At 41.8% G+C, this 24,997-nt stretch overlaps 1 protein-coding gene across 1 annotated transcript in view; it reads left to right on the forward strand.

Annotated features, from left to right (window-relative positions):
- The first annotated feature begins 1,829 nt into the window (after positions 1 to 1,829).
- Positions 1,830 to 24,997, forward strand: part of LOC127416289 (patched domain-containing protein 1) — a 30,851-nt gene continuing 7,683 nt past the window's right edge. Inside the window, exons 1-2 of the mRNA XM_051655550.1 lie at positions 1,830 to 2,261; positions 4,214 to 4,694. Of these exons, the coding sequence (XP_051511510.1) occupies positions 1,830 to 2,261; positions 4,214 to 4,694 (913 nt within the window). The remainder of the gene's footprint in view (positions 2,262 to 4,213; positions 4,695 to 24,997) is intronic.

Here is a 24,997-nt window from a genome sequence, read left to right on the forward strand (position 1 = left end):
ATGAGTGTACCATCACGTAGTAATCCACTCAAAATGCAGCATTTATAATATATACATTTCATATTCTTGTAAAAATGAACATTTTCAGCAAATCTGTTATGTTACAGTTATGCTCAAAGGGACAGTCCTTGCTATTCTTAAGGCATCAAAAAAGCTACAAGAGAGTCATTTTGTTGTGTGTTGATGTCAGAGTCCATTCAATGGTTGTAAACACACCATCATCCTTACATAAGTAATGAAGAAGGCTGTAACCGAACAGGATTATAGGTCATCACTGCAGTTTCACATGATCAGCGGTGCAGAAATTTTTTTATGAGGGGCTTCTGAAGTAATGCACAAAGTATGCTACCTAATAGCAATGTGTAGAGAGTAAGTATTATGGCCTTGTGTTAGGTTATTTAAACTATATTGGTAGCCTTGTAGCTCTATGGATTCCTTGAACTCATAAGTTATCAATTAAATTTAAACAATGGGATTGATTCTGCTCTGAATTCACTGTGAATTTATTTTCCAATATTTTCAAGGTCAAATATTTTGGTTAAATACATTTTTGGCCTCATGCATCCTTTTGACAAAGAAACTAAAAACTTTATCACATTGTGCTATTTATTTAAAGGGTATGAATTCATATAAATGAGTTATGGGCTGCTCCAGGTTTGTTACAGGTTGTATTTCACGCTTGACTCTGGAAATTATATTCTAAATTAATATTTAGAATAAATATTTTATAATCTTCAGGCTGATATTGTGTTCCATTTTATGCAGTGCAGAAGCTCAGAGTTGAAGGCTACATTATGAGAGAATGTTTTTTTTTTTTTTTTTTAATTATAGCAGATTTAGATTATATTAGGAAGCTTTTTAAGAGCTGTCTTTCTCTTTGAATCATTATAAAATAAAGAACAGGACAGAATTTAATCGTAACAATTGCAGGCATGTGCGGGTCTAATGGGTGGCAGGCTGGGGGCATTACCATTACCCCCCCCCCCCCCCCCATCAGTATTGTGTAAATCATTATTCCTGAATGGCCATGAAAGTAAACTTTCCTTGTTGTAGCCTAATTATAGATTTTTTTGTTCTACTTAAAATTAACATATTTTGGGACATGTTAGGACGTAAGGTCACTGAGAAGATTAGGCAAACATGCAAGGTGATCAGCGGGGGACAGGTGCAGCACTGTGTTACAACTGTACCCGTGCCATAAGAAACCTGGTTTCCAATTATCCTTCTAGAGTTTTGTTAGCTCTTATTCAGTCAAAAAGCTTAAATAAGTAAGCAAGGCAAATACTGCTCATGAGTTGGTAGAAATTGGTAGAAAGCCAGACAGACAGATATACTGTATATTATATACATCGATGTCCGTCAAGCGCATGTTTACATAGAAAAACTATTGAAAAACTGTGCACGGACGGACACAAAAAACGCCTTCGGTGTGAACGGCCCCTAAGGGTTCAGAAGCGCACAGTCGCGCGTGTTCTTAAAATGAGCCCCCACCCACCCAGCATTTCCTCGTCGTGCCTCCTTCCATCCACACAGCAGCACATGGTTACAATGAAGCCCATAAATCAGGCGCCTCCGATCGAATAGTCAGAATTAAGCACACATGCACATTAGACCGGGGCCGGCTGCTGTTGCAGCAGAAGAAGACGCGAGCGAAACAGTCACCGATCAGTGCTTTAAAATGGGGGAGGGATGGACGGCTCGAGATGAAACCGAAAAGGCTGTATAGTGATCAATATCTGACTGTCTTGTTGCAAATCGCTGCAGTGCTTCACACAGGTGGTAGACTCGACTGTTCTCATACGGATTGACTTAACGGGAGCCACATGCACATGTGCTTCGTGGGAAGAAACGGGGCATCATCTGCTGCAAGCTGGATCTGGAGGAGGATGCTGCGGCAAGTGATACACAGAGGGCTGAAAGGTTCTTTCTACTGGCTGGGTTTGTTCGTGAGCAGGCATCCGGTTTTCTTCCTCACCGTCCCCGCGGTCCTCACCATCATTTTTGGATCCACGGTGGTGAACAGGTTTAAGCCCGAAACGGACCTGGAGATCCTGGTCGCGCCGACGCACAGCCTCGCGAAGATCGAGCGGAGTCTCGCCAATAGCCTCTTCCCCATCGACCAGTCCAAACACAAGCTGTACTCGGACCTGCACACCCCCGGCAGATATGGCAGACTCGTTCTGCTGGCTAAATCCGGGGGAAACATCCTGGAACTGGCCGAGCAGGTGCTGCAGGTGCACAAGAAGGTCCTGGACATGCGTGTCAATTATAAAGGCTTCAATTACACTTTCGCGCATCTCTGTGTCCTGAGCCACCGGGACAAGAGATGCCTTCTGGATGATATCATCACAATATTTGAAGATATTCGGTTAGCTATTCTCTCTAACAGCACTTTTTCCAAGGTCCCTGTCAGCTATCCGAATACAACATTAAAGGTAAGAGGCATTTATGCATATTTATTACCTTTATTTATACAGTGGCTGCTGCTGTTGGAGTACAGCGGCTATTTCCAATCTAGTGAGCTGCCTAACAAGACAGCATTTTGGATCGAGCTTTTGAGACAAACTGGGTGGTGGAACTTTAGAGTGAACGTTGCAACTACAATAGGATCTAAGCATATTGCGACAGTTCCCCGTCAATAGTTGTGACGTTCTCGTCGCGGCATACATCGCCCGTCCATACCGGGTAAGCCCTCATAATTATGAATAGACACCAGCGCTGCTGTATTCTTAGCCGGTCTGTGCAGGTTTTGAATCAGCTGCATATCAATCACTGCACTCTAAGGATACAGGAGATGCAATGTAAACCTTTTCAATAGAAGACACCTACAGAATCTGTGAGACTGCCACAATCTCTTATAAATGACTCAGATGTATTTTTATTCTTTTATTTATTAAAGGACACTGTACCTTGTGTGTGGTTCATTGCATAATTGTCGAACTTCAAGTTTCTGCCACACAAAAAGCACTGATATTCTCTGCATAGCCTGTATCTTGTTGTATGAGACCTATAACACAGTCTTTATGAAAATGCTGCAATTCTCAGACAGAAAAGACTAAATATAACACAGCTGTAAACCAAGCCTATGTCTGTCAATAAGTAGGAAGATGTGTGTGAATGAGGCACTTTTTGTGGCCTCTGAAAAATGAAGCCAGAGCTCATTCATATTGTGCCAGTCCCTTTTCAGAACATCTTGAGGCTGTATTGTTGCATTACAGCCAGTCCAGCTCGTTAGATGCCCCTGCAATACTGAACCTATTGGGACACTTCCATTTATGGGGGTGGGAAAAACACCCAATCTGTATTCTCTGGATTTTATTCATTCTGCCATTGTTTTGGTGCAAAACCAATGTCATTTGACTGTGGAGCTTGTCCTAACACATTTACCAAGCTTCATGATATCAGCTTGTGTTTGCTACTTTTGTGTTTTGCTTGTCTGACATTTAGCTTAATGACACTAAGTACTGAAGTGCCAATACTTCAATACTTGCTGCATTCTTATCTGGCATGCTTAAATTTAGCCTACCTGGCTAAGAAGCCTTTTTTGTTGTTGTTATGAATGACCATTTTAATGCACTGTTGATGTGTGTTAAATACATTCAAATACTAGAACAAATCCAAAATAAACAAAGCTGCTCATTTACTCATTTGCTCATTTGCTCATTTGCTCATTTGCTGACTCTCCAAGTCACACATTATAATAATTTGGTATTAATATTAAAATGTGGTCAGGAATCCACAACAGGATCATTGTATTAGTCTCCAACTAACAAGTCTCTGAATGGTGCATTTTACAAATGTATAGGGTAGAAATATACAGTAGGCCTGTATTGAAGCCTGTACATTTGAGTAGCCTATTAAATGAACAAAGACTTGATTTTATAAGATTGTTGATTTTATAGCTAAAATAGGACAGAAGTTTGAGCTATTTGTTTTACATTTTTGAGTGGTGCATGGCTTTTGTAGGCAGACATCTATTTCAACTGCTAGTCATATTTTTGCCAGCAGCTTGTAACACAATTTTTGTTAATCAACCAGCATTTTTCAGGTGTTCCAAATGTATCAATTATTAAACATATTTTTAGATGACAGTTGATTTTCCCTAATTGCAAAATACACTTGTCAGATTACATTCACGTTGAATACAATTTCACTCATAACAGTCTGCGCTTATCAATAGAGCAAGTTAATAACTGATTTGTTTTGCCTCTAGGATGGTCGTGTGTCTTTTATTGGCCATCAGCTGGGTGGCGTGGCCTTGTCGGCAAATAGCCGCGATCAACATGTCAAATTTGCCCGCGCCATCCAAATCACCTACTACCTTCGTAACCTTGGCCCAGTGGTGCAGGACATCATTGCTGAGAAGTGGGAGAGTGAATTCTGTAAGCTGGTGCACCAGCTGGCCACAGACAGCCAGGAGCTGCTCATCCAATCGCTTACATCCTTCAGCTTATGGCAGGACTTCCACAAAACTGGTGTGCTGGCCAAGAGCGAGGTGCTGGTCAGCTTGGTGCTGGTGCTCCTGGCAGCCATCATCTCTAGCTCCATGCGGGACTGCTTGCGAGGAAAGCCCTTCCTGGGCCTGTTGGGCGTCCTTACCATCTGCATCGCCAACGTGACGGCAGCTGGGATTTTTTTCATCTCAGATGGGAAGTTTAACTCGACGTTGCTGGGGATCCCCTTTTTCGCCATGGGTAAGTGCAGCTTTGTTCGCAGAGAGACTGCGGGTGATTGTATGCAGGATTATGATAATTGCTGTGTGACTCCTCAAAGGGGTGGGGGGTGTAATTGTTTTTCGCGGCAGTCATCAGGGTCAGTGCTTGTGCGACAATGGGCTTTGTCATTACAAAAGATGAATCTGGGACACTACAAATAGAAATGGAAGATAATTAAAGGCAAACATTTTTGTAATACAATGGAAAAATCTCTGAATGTTTGCCTGGAGATTCCATGATGACGTTGAGAAATGTCAGATTAATATGACTATAAATTGCTGCTGCATTAATATAATAAGTTACAGTGGGGCACTTGGATGTGGGCCACTTTTTGGAGGGCTTAGTTGACTGGAATCTCTGTTCTCTTTCTCAATCTTGATCTAGAACACGTATGTAAATCCAAGGAGTGACTTAAAATAGCAAACATCTGCCATTGCACTGATATTTATAGTGTAAAGCTGAAATACAGTGTGATGGAACATTTCAGTCTATTAATTTTGTCTTTTTATCAGAACTAGTTCTCTTTCTTTCTATTGTTCATGCATTTTGGGCGAATAATGAGGGACAGTCATTAATTTCCGACAGTGCTGTGTTCTTTCTAGCTTGTTATTTTTGTGGACTCCTGGGTATACAGAATCTTGCAAGCTAAAACAAGCTCTGAAATTTAACGAACTCCGATTTAGCATATCTCACAGGTGTGAAAAACACCCATAGATTTTACACCTGTCTAGGTTGCATTAGATGCCCTTAGGTGACGAGTGTCACAACCTTCAACTGAGTGGAACTAATTAGCTTCGAATTTAAAGTGCGTAAATTTGTGTGCTCCTGTGGAGGTAGATTCATGATTTTCTCAAAACAAGGATATACCGGGTGCAAAAACACAATCAAAACCTGCAGAGAATAACTGCACAAAGTAGTCTTATTCTCAGTCTGTCATTGCAATGTTCCTAAGATGGCAATAATACAAGAAGTGCTGTTGTATAAAGTTTCAAGTTTCTCAGAGAAGTGAGACAGTGGTGAAAGGATGGATAAGAGTTTTTTTTTTTTTTTTTTTTTACATTAATAAAAGAAGAAAGAAGACAGTGCTCACGGAAGAGATGTGTCTTTAGATGTTTCTTGAAACATCTAAACATACAAACTAAATGTAAATGTGTAAAATAATAATAATACTAAAAAAAATAAATAAAAAAAATGGGTAACAAGTTGCAAATTTAGCCTAAATCTCTTAGTAGGGTTTAGTATTTGGGACTAAATGTTGGTTTGCTATTTTTGATAAAAACAGAAAAATTTGTTTGATTATTTTTTCGTACAAAAATTTGGATAACAGGGTTGAATGGTTAAGCTTACCAAATACTGTGTCAACACAAAATTTGTGTAAAAATTAAGAAAACGGAATGAAATAATTTACTTGTCTTTCCACCATGCTGTGGAAAGGGTTCAAATTATGTTACTCCTTGGCTGTCACAATTTTAAGGAATGTAATTTTTTTTATAATGGGGAAAAATTGTTCGTTAACAGGGTTGCACACAAAATGTATAAATATTATGTTTTGAATATTACATTTGTTAATTAAAATGTGTCACAAATACTGTAGTTTTTACAACAATTAATTTAATATAAATTCAAAAGATTTTTAAAATTATGTTGTTCTTGTATCATTTTAGTTGTTGTATACAGTTACAGAAGGTCTTGACCTCTGAGGTAGGTCTGGCCAACATTTAATGTGTTGAAAACTAGATAATTTTCATGCTAGGTTTATTTCCTGGTAGATAATTGAACATATCAACTAGTTGTCACAACATTAAACATGGGATTTGGGCAGCTAATGGTTTTTAAAAAAAAAAAATAGTAATATGGTCATTAATGAGAATAAAGTAATGTAACTGTTTGATTTAATGGTCATGAATGTTCTTGTGTGGCGTGTGGATCAAAGATAATAATGCTTGGCTTGGTACAGTCACTTCTTAAGCTTCAGCCAGCCATTTATGGTGCCTCTGATGGTGTAGACCCCACAGATGCTCAGTCTTATTGCACAGCTAGCCCAGTGTGGAAGATGAATTGCTCTTTGACCAGTGGATTTTTAGCCCTTAGCAGAATACCAGAGGACATGTGATTTACTGTGCTTTGCATGTGGACTGCACAGGAAGGACAATCTGGAGAAATAGATTTTGTCCCGCCAGCGAAGATGAATGGTGACACTCTACACTGCATATCACAATGAGCTGAGGTGCCACTGGGGACACAGGGTGGTTTTGTTGGAATGGCAAATTGACATGGGACTCTGCAAAAGTTTTTTTTTTTTTTTTTTTGTTTTGTAAAAGTGAACATGGATTGATAGAATTAGAATAAACACTAGTAAGAGATTGAAGTTATTGAACCAACACTAAATATGTTAATGTTCAGTGGCCCCAAAAAGTATTTGGACACCTAAACCAAACTTATAATGGACTGTATGAATTCCATTGCGTTAGATAACAAAATATTAAACCAAGTGGCATTTAATTTTCGAGAAAGACAGTACACTTTTCAAGCAAAGAATTTCATGGAAAGAAGTTTATTAGGATTGAAATTATGTTTGAATTATTTTTACTGTTCAAAATGAAGACAAAAAGTATTTGAACATTTTCCGGTTGTCACACTTAGTGGAACATAGTTAATTTGATGAACTACACTTGTGGTTTCTCTGCTAGGGCACCTGTGTGAACTTGAGAGGAACTGATTCACACATAGACTGTGCGAATATCAAGTACTGTAGAGTTCTGCAGAAAACAATGACTGATCCTGGCCCTGTCAACAAACTTGGCAGAAGATGGATGCCCTGCAGAAAACAATGTGGGACACTTGTCTGAGACAATGAATGGAGAGCATGCTATAACTTCAATTCAAGTTCTAAGGTTATTTTTTTTAGACACATACAGCACATGGCCTATTTATAGAAAGACTTGATTCCTGCAGCATACATGAGCAGCATAATGGCGAATGATTTGTACTTCTGGGACAAATAACTGGAAATGAAATCAATGTCAGATTGCCCACTCACATCTTGATCCCAGAGTACATCAGGCTGTTTTGGTCACTATTTACTTATAATGAGCCCTGATCATTGAAATCATGGCAATTATAAGGCTAGTGACTTTGTTTTAAATTTATTTACTTATAATGAGCCCTGATCATTGAAATCATGGCAATTATAAGGCTAGTGCCCTTTTTTTTTTTTTTTCTTTTTTTTTTGTGGAACATAAAAGTAGAAACTTTGAAAAATCTTCTTACTGAACATCTCTTTTCCATATAACAACAGTTCATAGTTTGTCAAGACCATGTCTGTCAAACTCTTAAAAGGACAAGACAAACCACACCAAAAAAGTATCCAACCTGGTCTCAGATAGTCACGTTACTAAACCAACATTTTTGCAAAATGGTTTTTACTTGGCTCTTTGTACGTATCATGGCAGTTTTGTAGTGAAGTGAACACTAGAGGTGCTAAAACATGAATTACTTTTATTCCCTTTCACACAAATCATGAGTAAAATGGCTGATTATCAGTTTATGAGCATTTACTTGCCCTGTCCCTTACACGATGCTATGTTATGACATCTAAACACTTTTACTATACTGCATGACTGTAAGACAATACGGGCCCTATTTTAAGAGAGAAGTTATCCAAAATGTGATAAGTCATACGCACACTCTGTTGACGCAAGTCAATGGGCATGACCATGAAGTTTTGGAATTTTCATGGAAGCATTTGCTAAATCTATGCGCAAGTGGGTTTGGCAAAACTGTGCGCACAAAGCACTAATAGGCTGGGTCAAGTGCAATTTAATTCTTAGGTTCTTCTCTGGTTATTACACCGTCAGCGTCCTATTATACAGTCCGTTTCCTATCAAGCACCAGCAATATAAACAAGGACAGCACATTCATAAGAAATTGGTAGAGTAAATGGGCTGTATGCAATGAATTAGAAGAATAGAAATATGGATTTATGCTCTTTTATGCATTAACTGTGTCCTTGTTAAATGTCAGTCATATTTATATGACAAATGTGGTTCTCGACAGAATTGGATGTGGACTCCATTAAACTATAGAGAATTTAGGGATTATTAATCATATTGATCAAGTGACACACAATTCATGGCTAGTATTAACAGTGATTGTATCGGCCTTTCAGGTTAGGCTGTGGATTTCTGCACTCACTTCACTTCTACCGGTCGATTTTGCTTTAAAAATTTCATTAATTTATTGAAAAACATAGATTATATATACTGTATATATACTGTATTTCTACATTGAAATTACACTTCAAACAAAACAAAAACATAATCAAAATAACAAAGGGGTCAAAAAATCCTACATAACCAACCACTGTAAAATCCATTCCAAACATTTTACCCTCTCCAACTTCTTTCACCGTACTCTTTTGCAGTTACGTAAAAATTACTCTATGCCAACAGGTGTAAAAAATATGAATACCAGTTAGATAAAAAAAATACAATTGTAAATATAAACATAATAATAATAATTGAAAAATAAACCATGACTTCTAGAAGGTTTTACATGAATCTCATAAAGTTTCATTAATGGCTACAACAGTGATTGTCAGGGATATAATTTTGTTTCACTATATTTTCAGAGTTAAGACATGAACATTGTGCTTGTGAAATCTCCAAACTGCTAATGCAGGAACTGATTTTAGACTTATTCTGCAATGAGAATAGAGGTGCTTCTCAAACGTCTTAGCGCAAAATAGGTCATGAAAATAGAGCCCTACATTGTATTATATAACTACTACATTATAACTACATTGTACTACATTTACAAGTCTGTTTACATGTGGTTAAATTGCATGGTATCTCAACTAATAGAGCTTTGCACTTGCTAAGCAATGGACCTGAAGAGCATGCGAGTCGACACTTAAGTTGAAAGTTTTCATCAGGTTTTCATCTTGCATTTGCTTTTTAGCACACTATTGGTTAGGTTTAGGTTTGAGGTTTAGGTTTGGGAGGTAGGTTTTGTTGATTTAAAACTCAGTAGAGCATTAAAAAACGTCATCTGTTTGGGAGAGAATGTAAACTCGCTTTCAGCACCACACAGTGGACATTCCAGATTGAAACTGATTCAGATTGAATCCCTTAGATGTTTCGCTATTGGAGGGAGAAAAACCTTGAGAGGAACTAGACTGAGCTCGGGGAGCCCATCCTCCTTTGGTAAGGAACAATAATTGTACATATGCCAGATATTAAATAGTTACAATATGAGTATAATTTTACCCATATGTTTATTGAAATTATTTATTTATATAATAATATGTTCGAATAGCAAGACAATGTCTAAAATGTAAAGATTATGGTTTTATTACAAGAAACCACTTGAGCTAGTAAATTTCTTTGTATCACATTATACATAGTGCATGCACTGATATCTGTTGTGAGCCATAGTATAAGTGTATGTGTGTGTGTGCAGTGGCGCAGTCACTCCCCAGCACGTCAGTCCTATTGATCGTGCTCATTTAGGGCCACAGACTGTGGAACAGCATGTGCTTTGGGATGCAGCTTGCAATTCTCTCCATGCAGGCATGATTGTGCCTGGTCATGGCTAACACACTCACAGTGCCTGGGAACCCAGATCCCATCTCAATCACCATTCCACAAGCGAACACATAGACCACTAGCATTTACAGTAGACCCAACAACTTAAAATATAGTGGATGGGGTGATTGCAGATTGAAAACTAGGCATGTTGAATGTCATTGATTTCCCTCTGTGCTAGAAGGCAAATGCAAGTCCTGGGGAAGAGATTAGGGGTCTTACCAATTAACTACTTATCACAAATGTCTTCAAGCGTCACATATTACATGCTGTTAAGCCCATGGCTGGACAATTTGCTATTGTCAGGAGGAAGAATCATGAAGAGAAAGGTTTCAAGAGGTGTGTTAATTTGCATAGATTGGTCAGGCATGATAAGTGACCACTGAAACGGTGCCTGAACGGAAAGAAATAGCAACGGACATACAGCCATTCTTCACTTCACTTAGTTATTAATATTCCAGTCCTTATTTCAGTTTCGTGATTTATGTTTCACATGGTTTTCTGATTGAAAATCATGCAAGGTTGGAAATTAGGGGAACAGACTTTATCATTTAATGGTTTACTTTTTGCATCTTGGATTGAAGCTGTTTGAACTTTACTATAATTTCTATGTGAATAAAAATGCTTCTAGACCACAAAAAGGAAAAGTGCCATTTTTTAGTGTTTCAGCAGTACAATTGTTAGGAGAAATAGATCTTCCAGTGAAGGCCTTGAAGTCAGTCGTATGCTGACAGTGGCATGTTTTACACTTGAATGAAATACTGTCATAGGTTGTAAGGTACATTCTCCCATATGTTTATGTGAATGAAGCCACAGCATATAGGCTAGAAAGTGAGTGACAGCAAGGGAGATCAAGAGCTATTCAACTATTTTCAAGGAAACTGACATGCTGCTTTCCATTTTAGACTGATATATTGTTCAAAAACATTGATATTACATGAAAAATTTAATTGAATTAGGATTACCTTATATGATTATTGTTATCTTTTTTATTTCAAAATAGCCTCTTTACTCTGCAGCGAAACTTATAATAAACAGTCAAATTGTCCTCCAAGTGGGTTTGAGGTCAGGAGAGCTTGATAGTCCAGAGTGTTGTTTACAGACTTAAGCATGTGGCCCACAGTGAATGCAGGACATTTTGTTCAGCCCATTTTTAATGGAAAAGAAGGCCAAAAGAAGGATCTGAATGTTTTAACTATTCATTCGAGACAGACTGAAAGCCTAGACTCTTTTATTAGTCTAAGTTTATGGACTGCCTTTTTCATTTGTGAATAGTTTGTACTTCCTCTTGACTATTTTTAGTTTTGTTCTTTATGTTGAATCAACTTTAAAAATACAAGGATAAGAGATGAGCTTAATACATTTAAGACTAGTTCTTTTGATTATGTCCTATTTATCATTTGGTGAAAAGAATGAAATATAATAATAGTTTTCCTCATGGCATTATTAATGTAAAGTTCATAATGGAACACGTTAATTGCCACTGTTTTATATGCATTCGAATATTCTAACATTAACTTGAATTTGATAATCTTCTGATTATATAAACAAACATGTTAACCTAATTGCCATTATTAAGACTCTTGAAATTTAAATAAGACAGCTGGCTTAAATGTAAAATCCCCTTTTAATTAACAGAATGTGTTAATTTTTCACTGTTTGAGTTTACATGTATAAGAATATTCCTATATTAATCTGAATTTGGTCATCTTCTGATTATGTGTGTTTCATAAAAACACATTAAACTGATTGCCATAATTAAGTTTCCTAAAATTTTAAAAGGACAGCTGGCATAAATGTAAATTTCCCTTATAATTAACAGAATATGTTAATGATTCACTCTCTGTGTTTACATGCATAACAGTTTTCCTATGTTAATCGGAATTTGGTCATCTTTTGACTGTCATATAAATACATTAAAGGGACAATTCACCCAATAATGAAAATTCTCTCATCATTTACTCACCCTCATGCCATCCAGAACACAAATTATGATTTTTAGAAGAATATTTGAGCTCTGTAGGTCTATACAATGCAAGTGAATGGTGACCAGAACTTAGAATGTCCAAATGCACATAAAGGCACCATTAAAGTAATCCATATGACTCCAGTGGTTAAATCCATATCTTCAGAAGCGATATGATAGGTAAGGGTGAGAAACAGATCAATATTTAAGTCCTTTTTTACTATAAATCTCAACCTTTGACCAGCCCAGACCAGTAAGTGGCTGAATATGAAAGTGAAAGTCACTTTCACACTAGAATGTAAAAAAAGAACTTAAATTTTGATCTGTTTCTCACCCACACCTATCATATCACTTCAGAAGTTATTGGTTTAACCACTGTAGTCATATGGATTACTTTAATGTGCATTTTGGACCTTATGAGTTCTGGTCACCATTCACTTGCATTGTATGGCCCTACAGAGCTGGAATATTCTTCTAAATATCTTCGTTTGTGTTCTGCAGAAGAAATAAAGTCATAAATATCTGGGATGGCATGAGGGTGAGTAAATGATGGGACAATTGTCATTTTTGGGTGAAGTATCCCTTTAACCTGATTGCCATAATTGTGTTTCCTGAAATTTGAATAAGATAGCTCATTATAGTTAAGAGAATATGTCCTTTTTTCCACCATCTGTCTTTAAATGCATAAGAATATTTTTATTTTTTCTCCCCAATTTGGAATGCCCAATTCCCAATGCGCTCTAAGTCCTCATGGTGGCGTAGTGAGTCGCCTCAATCTGGGTGGCGGAGGACGAATCTCAGTTGCCTCCGCGTCTGAGACCATCAATTCACGCATCTTATCACGTGGCTTGTTGAGCGCGTTACCGCAGAGACATAGCACATGTGGAGGCCCACGCTATTCTCCACGGCATCCATGCACAACTCACCACGCGCCCCACCGAGAGCGAGAACCACACATTATAGTGACCACAAGGAGGTTACCCCATGTGACCCTACCCTCCCTAGCAACCGGGCCAGTTTGGTTGCTTAGGAGACCTGGCTGGAGTCACTCAGCATGCCCTGGATTCGAACTCGCGGCTCCAGGGGTGGTAGTCAGCATCAATACTCCCTGAGCTACCCAGGTCCCCGCATAAAAATATTCTTATATTAATCTGAATTTTGTCATCTTCTGATTATGTGTCATATAAACATGTTAACTGATAATTAAGTTTCTTGACATTTGAAAAGACAGCTGACAAATGGCTCTAATAATCTAACTTCTTTGTCAAGATAACAATATAATATAATAAATATAAATAAATATTTATTCAGAATATGTATTTGTTTATTATAATGGAATATTTGTTTATATTTGCGCATGTCCACAAAGTAATTCTGGGTGCTATTTGGTACAGGCAGTTGAAGAAAAAAAAATCAAGCAATAGAAGAAAAACATTTTGTGAGCGAAGAGGGAGACAGATTTTTCACAGACACTAAAAAATGAACATAAATCAATGTACAGACAGATGAAATCACTGTTACATTTTCATGGCCTACATTTAGCTATTTGTTGCACTCTACTCTAGTGAGCACTGTTGTCAATAGCATAAAGGGGAATCATCAAGTTGATTAAATTACTGTGCAGCATTATTAAAAATGCAGCATAATAAATGGCCAGAGCGAGAATCTTTAATATCTCCAGTTGAGAATAGCAGGAAATAGCATGTGTCTTGTTTATTTAGATTACACTGTGAAAAAGTGGTAACCTGCAATTCTTTAAAATTTGTTTTGGTGTAACCTAATGTATTCAGTTTGATTCAGTGATGTCAAATAATATTTTTTACTTGAATCAAACCAGTTATTTTATGTTACCCCACAAAGCATTTTTTTCAAAATACAGGCTTAACCAGAATATAGACCTTAATTAGAAAATTATCATGATCCTGTAAAAATGCTATGCTGTTGTTGCAATCAAATGTGATCACTCTCTATAAACGGGTTGAAAACTTAGATTTTACAACAAACACCTCTCAACAATTGCTGTAGAGTCACCAGCTGAATTAATGGGGTCCACTCCAATGAAATTACACACGAGTAACTCAAGCCCTTTACTGAGATGAGATTTACATATGGTGCTTTTGCAGGAGCTTTTTCATTAGCACTTGCAGATGCAGCAGATGTGTGGTGCTACATGAAGCAGCAGCCATTCAATTCGACGATTCTCACTATGCCAGAAGTGTCACTCCAATCTCCATCTTCTGACACCCATAATTTGACTGGCTCTGCAAAGCACTCAGTTTTCTACATATGCACAGTTTTATGCACATTGCACACCTTATCCTTTGCAATGGGATTAACGGTGTGTTGTGATGTGTGCCGTGTTAAGATAAGGCATGTTCACTGTAAAAGGAGATGCTAGTTTTGGGTACTTTTGTAACACGGTGTTTTTATGCTTATACTATCATGCAACAAAATAAGGGGTTAAAACTCTTTATTCTGAAAGGTGTGTTTTCTTTTTCTTTAAAAGATTATGTATAAATACAAAATTAAAATATTCTGAAGTAAATTGTCATGACATTTGCAAAAAGGAAAACAGTTATTTTATGCATGCAAAGTCTCGATCATTATTGCCATCATTCAAAAGAACGGTGGTGGTACCACTTAACATCGATGGTATCACATTAAAATACCATGTGATGGTTCTAAAAGATTAGTGTATTCATGTACTATAGTATGTGTCTTCAACCTTTTTCAAGTGAAGTACCCCTTGGTGGAGAGAGAGACAGAGCAGAGACCCTCTTTTACATATTGTATAAAAATTGCGGTGAAAGAGTGTTGTGTTTTAAATCTGGGCTTTAAAAACATGCACATGCATATTGGCATACTTTGCCATTAAAATATGCAAGATTTACATAATTAATGTGGTCATATACTTGAACATTAGATTATTATTTTACTCAATACATATACAATAATATATAGGAGGAGGGATAATGGAACATTTTGCTAAAATGAGGTAAGCTTTGGTTGAAGTAACTTATTGCATTTTTAATGCATAATTTTTTTTTTTATATATATATAATAATCATCATCATTTATTTTTACTATATGAAATTACAATAATAATGATATTTTTTTTCCTACACAAATTTGTAAAAGATCAAACTATAATGGACAGACCCCCTGCAATATCACCACAGACACCCTACGAAAAACCCTGTACCATGGTGTTAATATATTTCAAAGGATACCATTGTATTATCATAGTACATGATATTGCTATGCAATATTTTTATGATCTTCTGTTACAACTGGACGTGCTTCATGAGAGTTGTACAAAGGGTCCGTCCACAGGGTGTTTTCTTGCAGGTGATGGATGTGTTTGCAGCTGCACATTACTGAAGTTTTAAAGCAGTAATTTTGTTTAATGACTCACTGCACTGCAGAGAGAGAGGTGATGCAGCGCTCAATATTGAAACTACGGCCTCACAGTAGCTTTCCTCTAGCCGGTGCCGGCTGGAACTGTCCACGGGAGGCCTGTGACAAACTGTCCTCTTAAGCTATGTGGAGTGTTGTACCTGTCCAGCAGCACCTAGAGACATGAAGTACTGCCCTTTATTTGCCGCCTTAGCCCTTGTGAGACTTGCAGTGAACATTGCTGTTCAGCTCCCTGAGAGTTCCTTGAAAAGCTACGTGCACACAGCAGAAAAAAATGATGTTCAGCCCTGTTTTAGAGTGCTACACTGCATCATTTTCTTAATTAGTATTTTTGTTTTATTTTTCAGTAAACATTCTTAAAACAAGACTCATTTACTTTCAGGAATAGTTCACCCAAAATGTATAATTCTCTCTTTATTTACTCACCCCCATGCTGTCTTAAATTCGTATTATTTTCTTTCTTCTGCAGAACTCAAATGACGATACTTTCAATGACGTATTATGTTTGTTACATACAATGTAAGCCAGTGGGGTCCAAAACTTTAAAATGCCAATGAGGACATAAAGGAAGCATAATACGATTTGAGTGGTTTAATCCATGTCTCCTGAAGTGATATAACCGCTTTAGGTGAAAAACAGACCAAAGTTAAGTGACAAAATCCTTCAAAAGGATTACTTTTATGCTCATTTATGTATTTTTCAGAGCATAAAAGCTTTAGACCCCATTGACTTACATTACATGGACAGAAACACATCAAACATCCTTCAAAACACATCACATCATTATAGATAGTGTGAGTAAATTTGAGAGAATTATCCTTTTGTGGGTGAATTATACCTTTAAGAAGAGAAACTAAAATTTTGAGAGGTTTATGCTTAAAAAAAAAAAATTGCCTATGGGGTAAGAAAAATATTAAAAATGAAAACAACTTTTACTCTAGAGCTGCTCCCATCAGTTTTGTGGTCTGGACCTGACCCAAATGATACACTCTATGCTAATCTAAAAATGTTTAAAAAGGCAATTAAAGCTACTGTCGGTTAATTAAGATTTGATGAATGAGTTTGCATCTTGAGTGGACTTGTTTATTGAATAATATTGTGTCAGATGCAACTCTCTGGTATTATGGAAGGTGGCATTTTTGATAAAGTATTTACTTTGTTTTTCTTTTATTTCTTTCATCTCTTTTAATGTTGTTATTTGTGGCTATCACAGGAATAGAAAAGGGGCTTGACTTTGGTTATTTGTTCATACAGACCTCGTTTAAGCCACTTCAGTTAGCTGTTGTGTGAACTGGACAATTTAAGATTCATATATTTTAGTAAATACAGTTGTCAAACACTGATTGTGTTCAAGTAACCAAAGAAGCTTCAGAAACATACTCGAGATGTTCTTGCTGTTATAATGCATTCAGTTAATGTTTGCATTTGACGGTGCAAAGTGGTTCCCCCAGTGCAGTAAATGTGTACACTGTGTGTTTGTCCTCCTCCTTACTTGGAGTGTCATTGGTCAGCCATGGGTCACCCCCCCTCTGTGTGTTCAGGGGCATTCAGGGTCCCTGTGGCCCTTTAGACAAGCATCTGGTCCAGTAAAATGATCTTAGATGTTGTTGAAGGGGTTTTATTTTAAATGCTCAATAATCACTGTCCTAGCCTGTGATTTATAACCAGTAGGAGGAGGCCTCCCTAGTGCCAGCTCACAGCTTTGTGCTTTCAGTTTAAATGCACTCAGTTTGTTGCTGCACTCCTTAACATGTCAATCTTGTTTCAAGATGTCAGTTTTCCAGTTTTCTTGCATTAATAAAAACACGCACTCCTCCAGTGGTCCTGATTTAATTTACACCCTTGAATGGATGGAACCCTTTGACAGAGCTTGTTTGAAACAAAATCATACAGTAGAATATATGACATTTTGAGAGAAAGCTTTCTTAAGGATTTGCATACTTTCACCAGATAGACAAAAATTACTTTTGGGGAACAAAAATGGGGAATTAAACAACCTAGTCTCATAGAATGAACATTACTATAATGACATTTAGCATTTAACTCACTTTTACGTGCTGAATTCTGCGTTTCGTTGCAGTTTCCTTGTGAAATTAACACTAGAGCGCTACAACAAGCTGTGCGTTTTATTCACTTTTACACAAATCACGACTACAACGGCTGATGATTATGACTTTATAACCACTTAATTTTCACACTATTACTCACACACTGCTACTGTCTGTTATGATATCGTCTCGGTTACTGTTGTAACCTCCGTTCCCTGATGAAGGAAATGAGATGTTGTGTCGATGTAGTGACACTAGGGCCCAATGAGAATTGGCGAGTGGAATTTGTATGCCACTCCCCCGGACATACGGGTATAAAAGGAGCTGGCTCGCAACCACTCATTCAGGTTTTGTACTGAGGAGCTGAGACAAGGTCCCGGCCATTTCAGCGGATAGTACCGTGTTGTGGCAAGAGGGACACAATGTCTCGTTCCCTCCATCAGGGAACGGAGGATACAGCAGTAACCGAGACATTCGCCTTCTGTCACTCACTCGACGTTGTGTCAATGTAGTGACACTAGGGGTCCCTATAGAAAAACGGCACAACAGCTGGACCATGTTACGTGAACTGCCGATGCAGGTGCAAGCAAGCTGCTGCGTGCGTAATAGCAGGTGCATCAGTCCACACGTAACCTCCCCCAACACCCCACAAGACATCATGTAGTTCCCCTTATCCCAGAGGGGGGGAAGCGACATAACTAGCATGGGAGCAGGCCACACCAGCCGCGGCCTTTTCTCTCTATGTTTTCTCTCCACAGATGTATTAGATTCGGCTGGGGCCATCAAACACTATTACACGCACCAGGGAAGGTGTTCTCTTCCTTTCCTATTCTTTCAGGGGGAAAAGACCCCGCAGAGACCACATCCTGCCCGGAGGGGAGGTAACGTGGCAATACGTAACGTGGGCTCACTAGCCGAACATGGAAGAGGCACGGTGGTAGGTCCTGCCTGGAAGGGGAGGAGCTCTACAAATACAGCGGCTGGGGGCAGAGAGGGAAAATACATCACAGGGGGTTACCGGAGTAACCAGCACCTGTGGAGCACCTATCCCAGTACAGGGCATATTAGTACCCATAGTGGGTCCGGCTGTGAATTCCTCCACCGAATTCATGAGCCACAGGGCTAGGAGGAAGGACATCCAGTGTTCACGGTTCGTGAACTCGCATGGGAGAAGAAGCACACGTCTTTGCCTCACGGAGGGGAAAGGCGCTATACGCAAGTGATACACCTGGCCAGCGTTTCCGTATTACCAAACTTACCTGTTCGTACCTGACAAAACACGGGAAGAAACCAGCTCAACCCGGAGATTGTAAGATCTCGCAAAGGTATTGGGTGTCGCCCAACCCGCTGCTCAGCAGATGTCTGCTAGAGAGGCGCCATTGGCCAGTGCCCACAAGGATGCCAGACTCCTTGTAGAGTGTGCTCGTATTGCCAAAAGGGTGGGCACGGCCTGGGTTTGGTATGCCAGACCGATGGCATCCACGATCCAGTGGGCAAGCCTCTGTTTGGAGACAGCTCAGATGCGCAAAGCACGAACCGGACACAGCAACGACAGGGCTGGGTCTGCCTCCTCCCGGGGCAGTGCTTGCAGGCTCACCACCTGATCCCTGAAGGGGGTCATGGGGACCTTGGGCACATAGCCCGGCCGGGGTCTCAGGACCATGTGAGAGTCTACCGGACCGAACTCCAGGCAGATATTGCTGGCAGAGAATGCCTGCAGGTCCCCAACCCTCTTGATGGTGGTGAGCGCAATCTGGAGGGCCGTCTTCAAAGAGAGGGCTTTCAGCTCGACTGACTCTAGCAGCTCAAACGGGACTCTCCGAAGGCCCAGGAGGACCACGGAGAGATCCCATGAGGGAAAGAGGCTTGGCCTAGGAGGATTCAGCCTCCGGGCACCTCTCAGGAACCTGATGATAAGGTCGAGCTTCCCTAAGCACTTACCATCCACTGCATCGTGGTGTGCCGCTATGGCGGCCACATACACCTTCAGAGTGGAGGGGGACATCTGCCCCTCCAGCCTCTCCTGCAGGAAGGAAAGCACTGACCCGACTGCGCATCTCTGGGGGTCTTCACCTTGGGAAGAACATCAACTCGCGAACAAATGCCACTTCAGGGCATAAAGCTGCCTCGTAGAGGGAGCCCTGGCCTGAGTGATCGTGTCTACCACTGCTGGTGGTAGGCCACTTATGTCTTCCACGTCCCGTCCAAGGGCCAGACGTGGAGGTTCCAGAGGTCTGGGCGTGGGTGCCAGATGGTGCCCCGTCCCTGAGAGAGGAGGTCCTTCCTCAGGGGAATCTGTCAGGGAGGGGCTGTCACGAGAAGCGTGAGATCCAAGAACCAAGTCTGAGTGGGCCAGTACGGTGCCACGAGAGTGACCTGTTCCTCGCCCTCCCTGACCTTGCACAGGGTCTGTGCAAGTAGGCTCAGTGGGGGGAATGTGTATTTGTGCAGCCCCTGGGGCCAGCTGTGTGCCAGTGCATCTGTCCCGAGGGGAGCTCTCGTCAGGGAATACCAGAGCGGGCAGTGTGAGGATTCCCGGGAAGCGAACAGGTCTACCTGTGCTTTGCTGAATCAACTCCAAATCAGCTGGACCACCTGGGGGTGAGCGTCACCTGCCACGACAGCACGTCCACTGTAGCGTTGAGGCTGCCTGGGATATGAGTAGCCCACAGTGACCTCAGCCACTGCTGACTCCAGAGGAGGAGATGGCAGGCAAGTTGCGACATACAACGAGAGCGTAGGCCGCCTTGGTGATTTATATTTGCTACTGTCACTGTGTTGTCCGACTGGATCAACACATGCTTGCCCCGGATCAATGGCAATAGCCTCCGCAGGGCGAGCAGTACAGCCAGCAACTCGAGGCAGTTGATGTGCCAACACAGCCATGGTCCTGTCCAGGAGCCAGCGGCTATGTGCCCATTGCACATGGCACCCCAGCCCAACGCATCTGGACACTTGCTGTAGGAGGACTCCTGCCTGCAGAAATGCAGGGTCTGTCCAAGGGCTGAATAAGTGGTGGCAGAGTGGCATGATAGCCACGCGATGTGTGCCGTGGCGCCATGCAAATCTTGGGACACGAGTCTAAAGCCAGTGCTGAAGTGGTCTCATATGCATCAACCTGAGCAGCGTGTCCGCCGCCAAGGATGCCATATGCCCCAGGAGCCTCTGAAAGTGTTTCAGTGGAACCACTGTCATCCGCCTGAATGACTTCAGGCTGTTCAGCACCGACTGCGCGCGCTCGCTTGTGAGGCGCGCTATCATTTTCTCCATGCCGAGAAAAGAGATGCTCTGAACCGGGGAAAGCTTGCTCTTTTCCCAGTTGACCCGAAGCCCTAGACAGCTGAGGTGCCTGAGCACCAGTTCCCTATGTGCGCACAGCAACTCTCGAGAGTGTGCTAGAATCAGCCAGTCATCGAGGTAATTGAGTATGCAGATGCCCACTTCCCTTAACAGGGCAAGAGCTGCCTCTGTGACCTTCGTGAAGACTTGAGGGGACAGGAACAGACCGAAGGGGAGGACCTTGTACTCATACGCCCGGCCGTCGGAAGCAAACCGTAGGAAGGGTCTGTGACGAGGTAAAACTGAGACGTGAAAGTATACATCCTTCAGGTCAACTGCCGTGAACCAATCTTGATGCCGGACACATGCCAAAATGTGCTTCTGCCTCAGCATCTTGAACAGGAGTCTGTGTAAGGCCTGGTTCAAAACTCGCAGGTCAAAGATTGGCCGCAACCCACCGCCTTTCTTTGGTATGATGAAGTAAGGGCTGTAGAACCCGTTCCTCATCTCAACTGGAGGGACAGGCTCTATCATGCCCTTGCGCAGAAGGGTTGCGATCTCCGCACGCAGGGTGGAGGCGTTCTCGCCCTTCACCGAGGTGATGCCGCTGAAGCGGGGCGGGCACCTGGCGAACTGAATCGTATAGCCGAGTCGGATGGTCCTGGCCAGCCACCGCGATGGGTTGGAAAGTGCTAACCATGCGTCCAAGCTCCGGACGAGGGGCAATAAGGGGACAATCATGTCTAACGTACCTGTGGGTGGGGCCTCATGGCGGGGGGAGCAGGGGATGCCACGTTGGGGGGCCCTCGAAGTACTTACCTTGCTCCATGTACCTGGCGTCGGGGGGGGTCAGCAACAGGGGGAGGAGGGACTTTTTGCCCGTCCTCGTAACTCATCACAACCGCCTGTCCGTGGTGCGGTCAGGCGCGCGAAGATGGGGGGCCCGCATTCGTGACGTCCAAGTCACAGGTGCTCAGTGTCCGGTCGCCGTGATAACGGCGGTTGTAAACACCGACCATGTGACCCAAGGAGTGAGGAAACCGCTCTTTTTTTTGAAAATGTGGAACACAAAACAAAAGGGAACACAAGATTTAGGGGGCCCTCGAAGCACTTACCTTGCTCCATGTACCTGGCGTCAGGGGGCATCAGCTTCCTGCGTGGGGCTCTGCGCTGGGGCCGAGAACTGGGCACGGGCTGTGGCGGAGCCGCCTGAGCTTTCGGCACCACAGGAGGACACCCTCGGTGAGCAGACGGGGTACGGGATCTTGAGCCCTGCCAGGGCAAGATGTGCTATATCACCACAGTCTGCTACTTCACCGCCGAGAACTGCTGGGCAAAGTCCTCGACGGTGTCGCCGAATAGGCCGACCTGGGAGATGGGAGTGTTGAGAAAGTGAGCCTTGTCCCCGTCCCTCATCTTGAACAGATTCAGCCACAGGTGGCTCTCCTTGACCACCAAGGGGGACATCGCCTGCCTGAGTGCTCGCGCCGTGACCTTTGTTGCCCGGAGGGTGAGGTCAGTCGCTGAGTGCAGCTCCTGCATCACATCGGGATCAGGACTACCCACGTGCAACTCTTTCAGTGCCTTGGCCTGGTGTACTTGCAGCATGGCATGCAGGGCAGAGGTGGCCTGTCCAGTGGCACTGTAGGCTTTAGTCGCCAGAGACGATGTAGTCCTACAGGCCCTGGAGGGGCGTGCCAGATGATCCCACCAGGTGGTGGCGTTTTGTGGGCAGAGGTGCAACGCAACTGCCTTATCCACCTGAGGGATCTCCGCGTACCCGTTGGCCACCCCGCCATTGAGGGTAGTGAGAGCAGATGAGCTGGGAAGTTGAGTTCAGGCAGAAAAAGGTGCCCTCCAGGACCTCGTCAACTCGTCGTGCACTTCCGGGAAAAAGGGGTCCGGGGGGGGGGAACCAGTCATCTAGCCATGAGGGCTCAGGGGAGGTTGGAGAATTCCAGTCTAACCCAACACTCGCGGCAGCCCAGGCAAGCATGGACCCGAAGGTGGCAGCCCTGTCGAGTCCTCGGCATCCGACATCGCCAATGCGCTCTCCAATGCAGCGATCAAGGACTCATCCTGCTCACAAGCCCCGAGAGAGATGTTAGGCTGGCCGTGAGGTGAGCTGGTCTCATCTTGGAACTCAACGGAGGCAAACGAGCGTGCTGGGGAACGGGAGGTCCGCGGGGAATTACCCGGCAAGACCACGGCCATTGAAATCCCCAAATCACCTCCAGCACCAGCCGGGCCGGCCTCGTACCCATAGGTAGAAGGCGCAGCATGGGGGGCGGCTGGAATAGCTTTCCCTCGGAGGAAGGAAAGCCGCAACCACAACGTTGCCATGGTCATGTTCTCGCAATGAGAACACGAACCATCCACAAACGTAGCCTCAGTGTGAGCATGGCCCAGACACGAGGCAGTGCCTGTGGCTGTCGGAGGCGGAGAGATAACGACCGCATCCAGGAATTACACAAAGACGGAACGGCGTCTTTAAAAAGACGTTCATGTCAATGTGCTGCTCTAATAGAGGAAAATATACTCTTTGCAGAGATATATACTCTCTTAGAAGCGCTGTCGAAGCACCCAGGGGCATAGTCTGCACTAAGCATGCAAAAGGAGAGAAAGCCGCTGGAATGTGCCGTATATCCAACAGCATACGCTTCTATCTGTGGTGAATGGACCGGCAGTGGAATTCAGCTCGCTGACACACAACCGCTCGGCTCCGAAGAAAAATCTGAATGAGTGGTTGCGAGCCAGCTCCTTTTATACCCGTATGTTCGGGGGAGTGGCATGCAAATTCCACTCAGCAATTCTCATTGGCCTTTTCTAAAAGATTAGAGGTGTTTGGGGCTCCCAAGGGCGACCCCTAGTGTCACTACATCGACACAACGTCGAGTGAGTGACAGAAGGGGAACCAAACACTTTTACTATAACACATCATTTGAAAAACTACCCATTTTGACACATGTATTATAGACTCACCAGTATTAACACTTACTCTAAATCCTATGTGTGATTAGCTTTTACAGTAGCTCGCCTTATAAAGTGTTGCACTTTGGACTCAGGAGTCTACAGTTCGAAACCAGTCAAGTTTGAAAACTGACACGTGAGACAGGAGTGTCATAGAAGTGACACAAGATGACATGGTTGCTTCAGAAAATTTGCTTTTCATTTCGCATTTTGTTTTTGGACACTGTCGGTTAGGTTTAGGCTTTGGTTAAGGGTAAGGATGTCTGTTTTGTGTCTACCTCTCATTTGATTGTAGATCACATTTGTTTAGGTTTAGGTTGAAGTTTTAAGTTAGGGAGGTACGTTTTACTCATTAAAACCTCTATCTAATATTCACCTTTAAAACCTTGTCTGATTACAACACCATTTCACTCACTTTTGGCACCCCCGCTGGACATTTTGCTGGGAAACTGCAGCGAAACCTGTAATGAAGCACCTAATTTTGTATTGCAAAAAATTTTGCTAGTCACGTAATGTTCATGAGACCAGGCCGAACGAAACAGAATGGAAATAGAGCTAAAGTTTGCTACTGCTCTGTAAGGGATTGAGAGTTAGCTAACATGAGGGATTAACATGACAAATTAATTTAATCTTTTAAAAGTTCACCCAAAAATTATAATTTTCTCATGATTTACTCAATCAGCCATCTTAAACTCATATGACTTTCATAATTCTGTGGAACACAAATGAAGACATTTTCATAGTTTGATGTTTATATCCACACAATGCAAGTCAATGGAGTCCAAAACTTTCAAGCTCCAAAAAGGACATAAAGTCAGCATAAAGATAATCCTTATGACTCATGTGGTTTAATCCATGTCTTCTTAAGTGCTATGATCAGTTTTGGGTGATAAACAGAAAAAATTAAACAAAGTAATCAGAATTCATAAAATCCATTGCTAACACCTACTGATGTTTTCCCACCCAAAAAATATGCCACTTTTTGGAGGATGATGTCATTAAGGAACAGGCTTTTGG

The sequence above is a fragment of the Myxocyprinus asiaticus genome, chromosome 25 (assembly GCF_019703515.2).
Source record: "Myxocyprinus asiaticus isolate MX2 ecotype Aquarium Trade chromosome 25, UBuf_Myxa_2, whole genome shotgun sequence".
NCBI lineage: Eukaryota > Metazoa > Chordata > Actinopteri > Cypriniformes > Catostomidae > Myxocyprinus > Myxocyprinus asiaticus.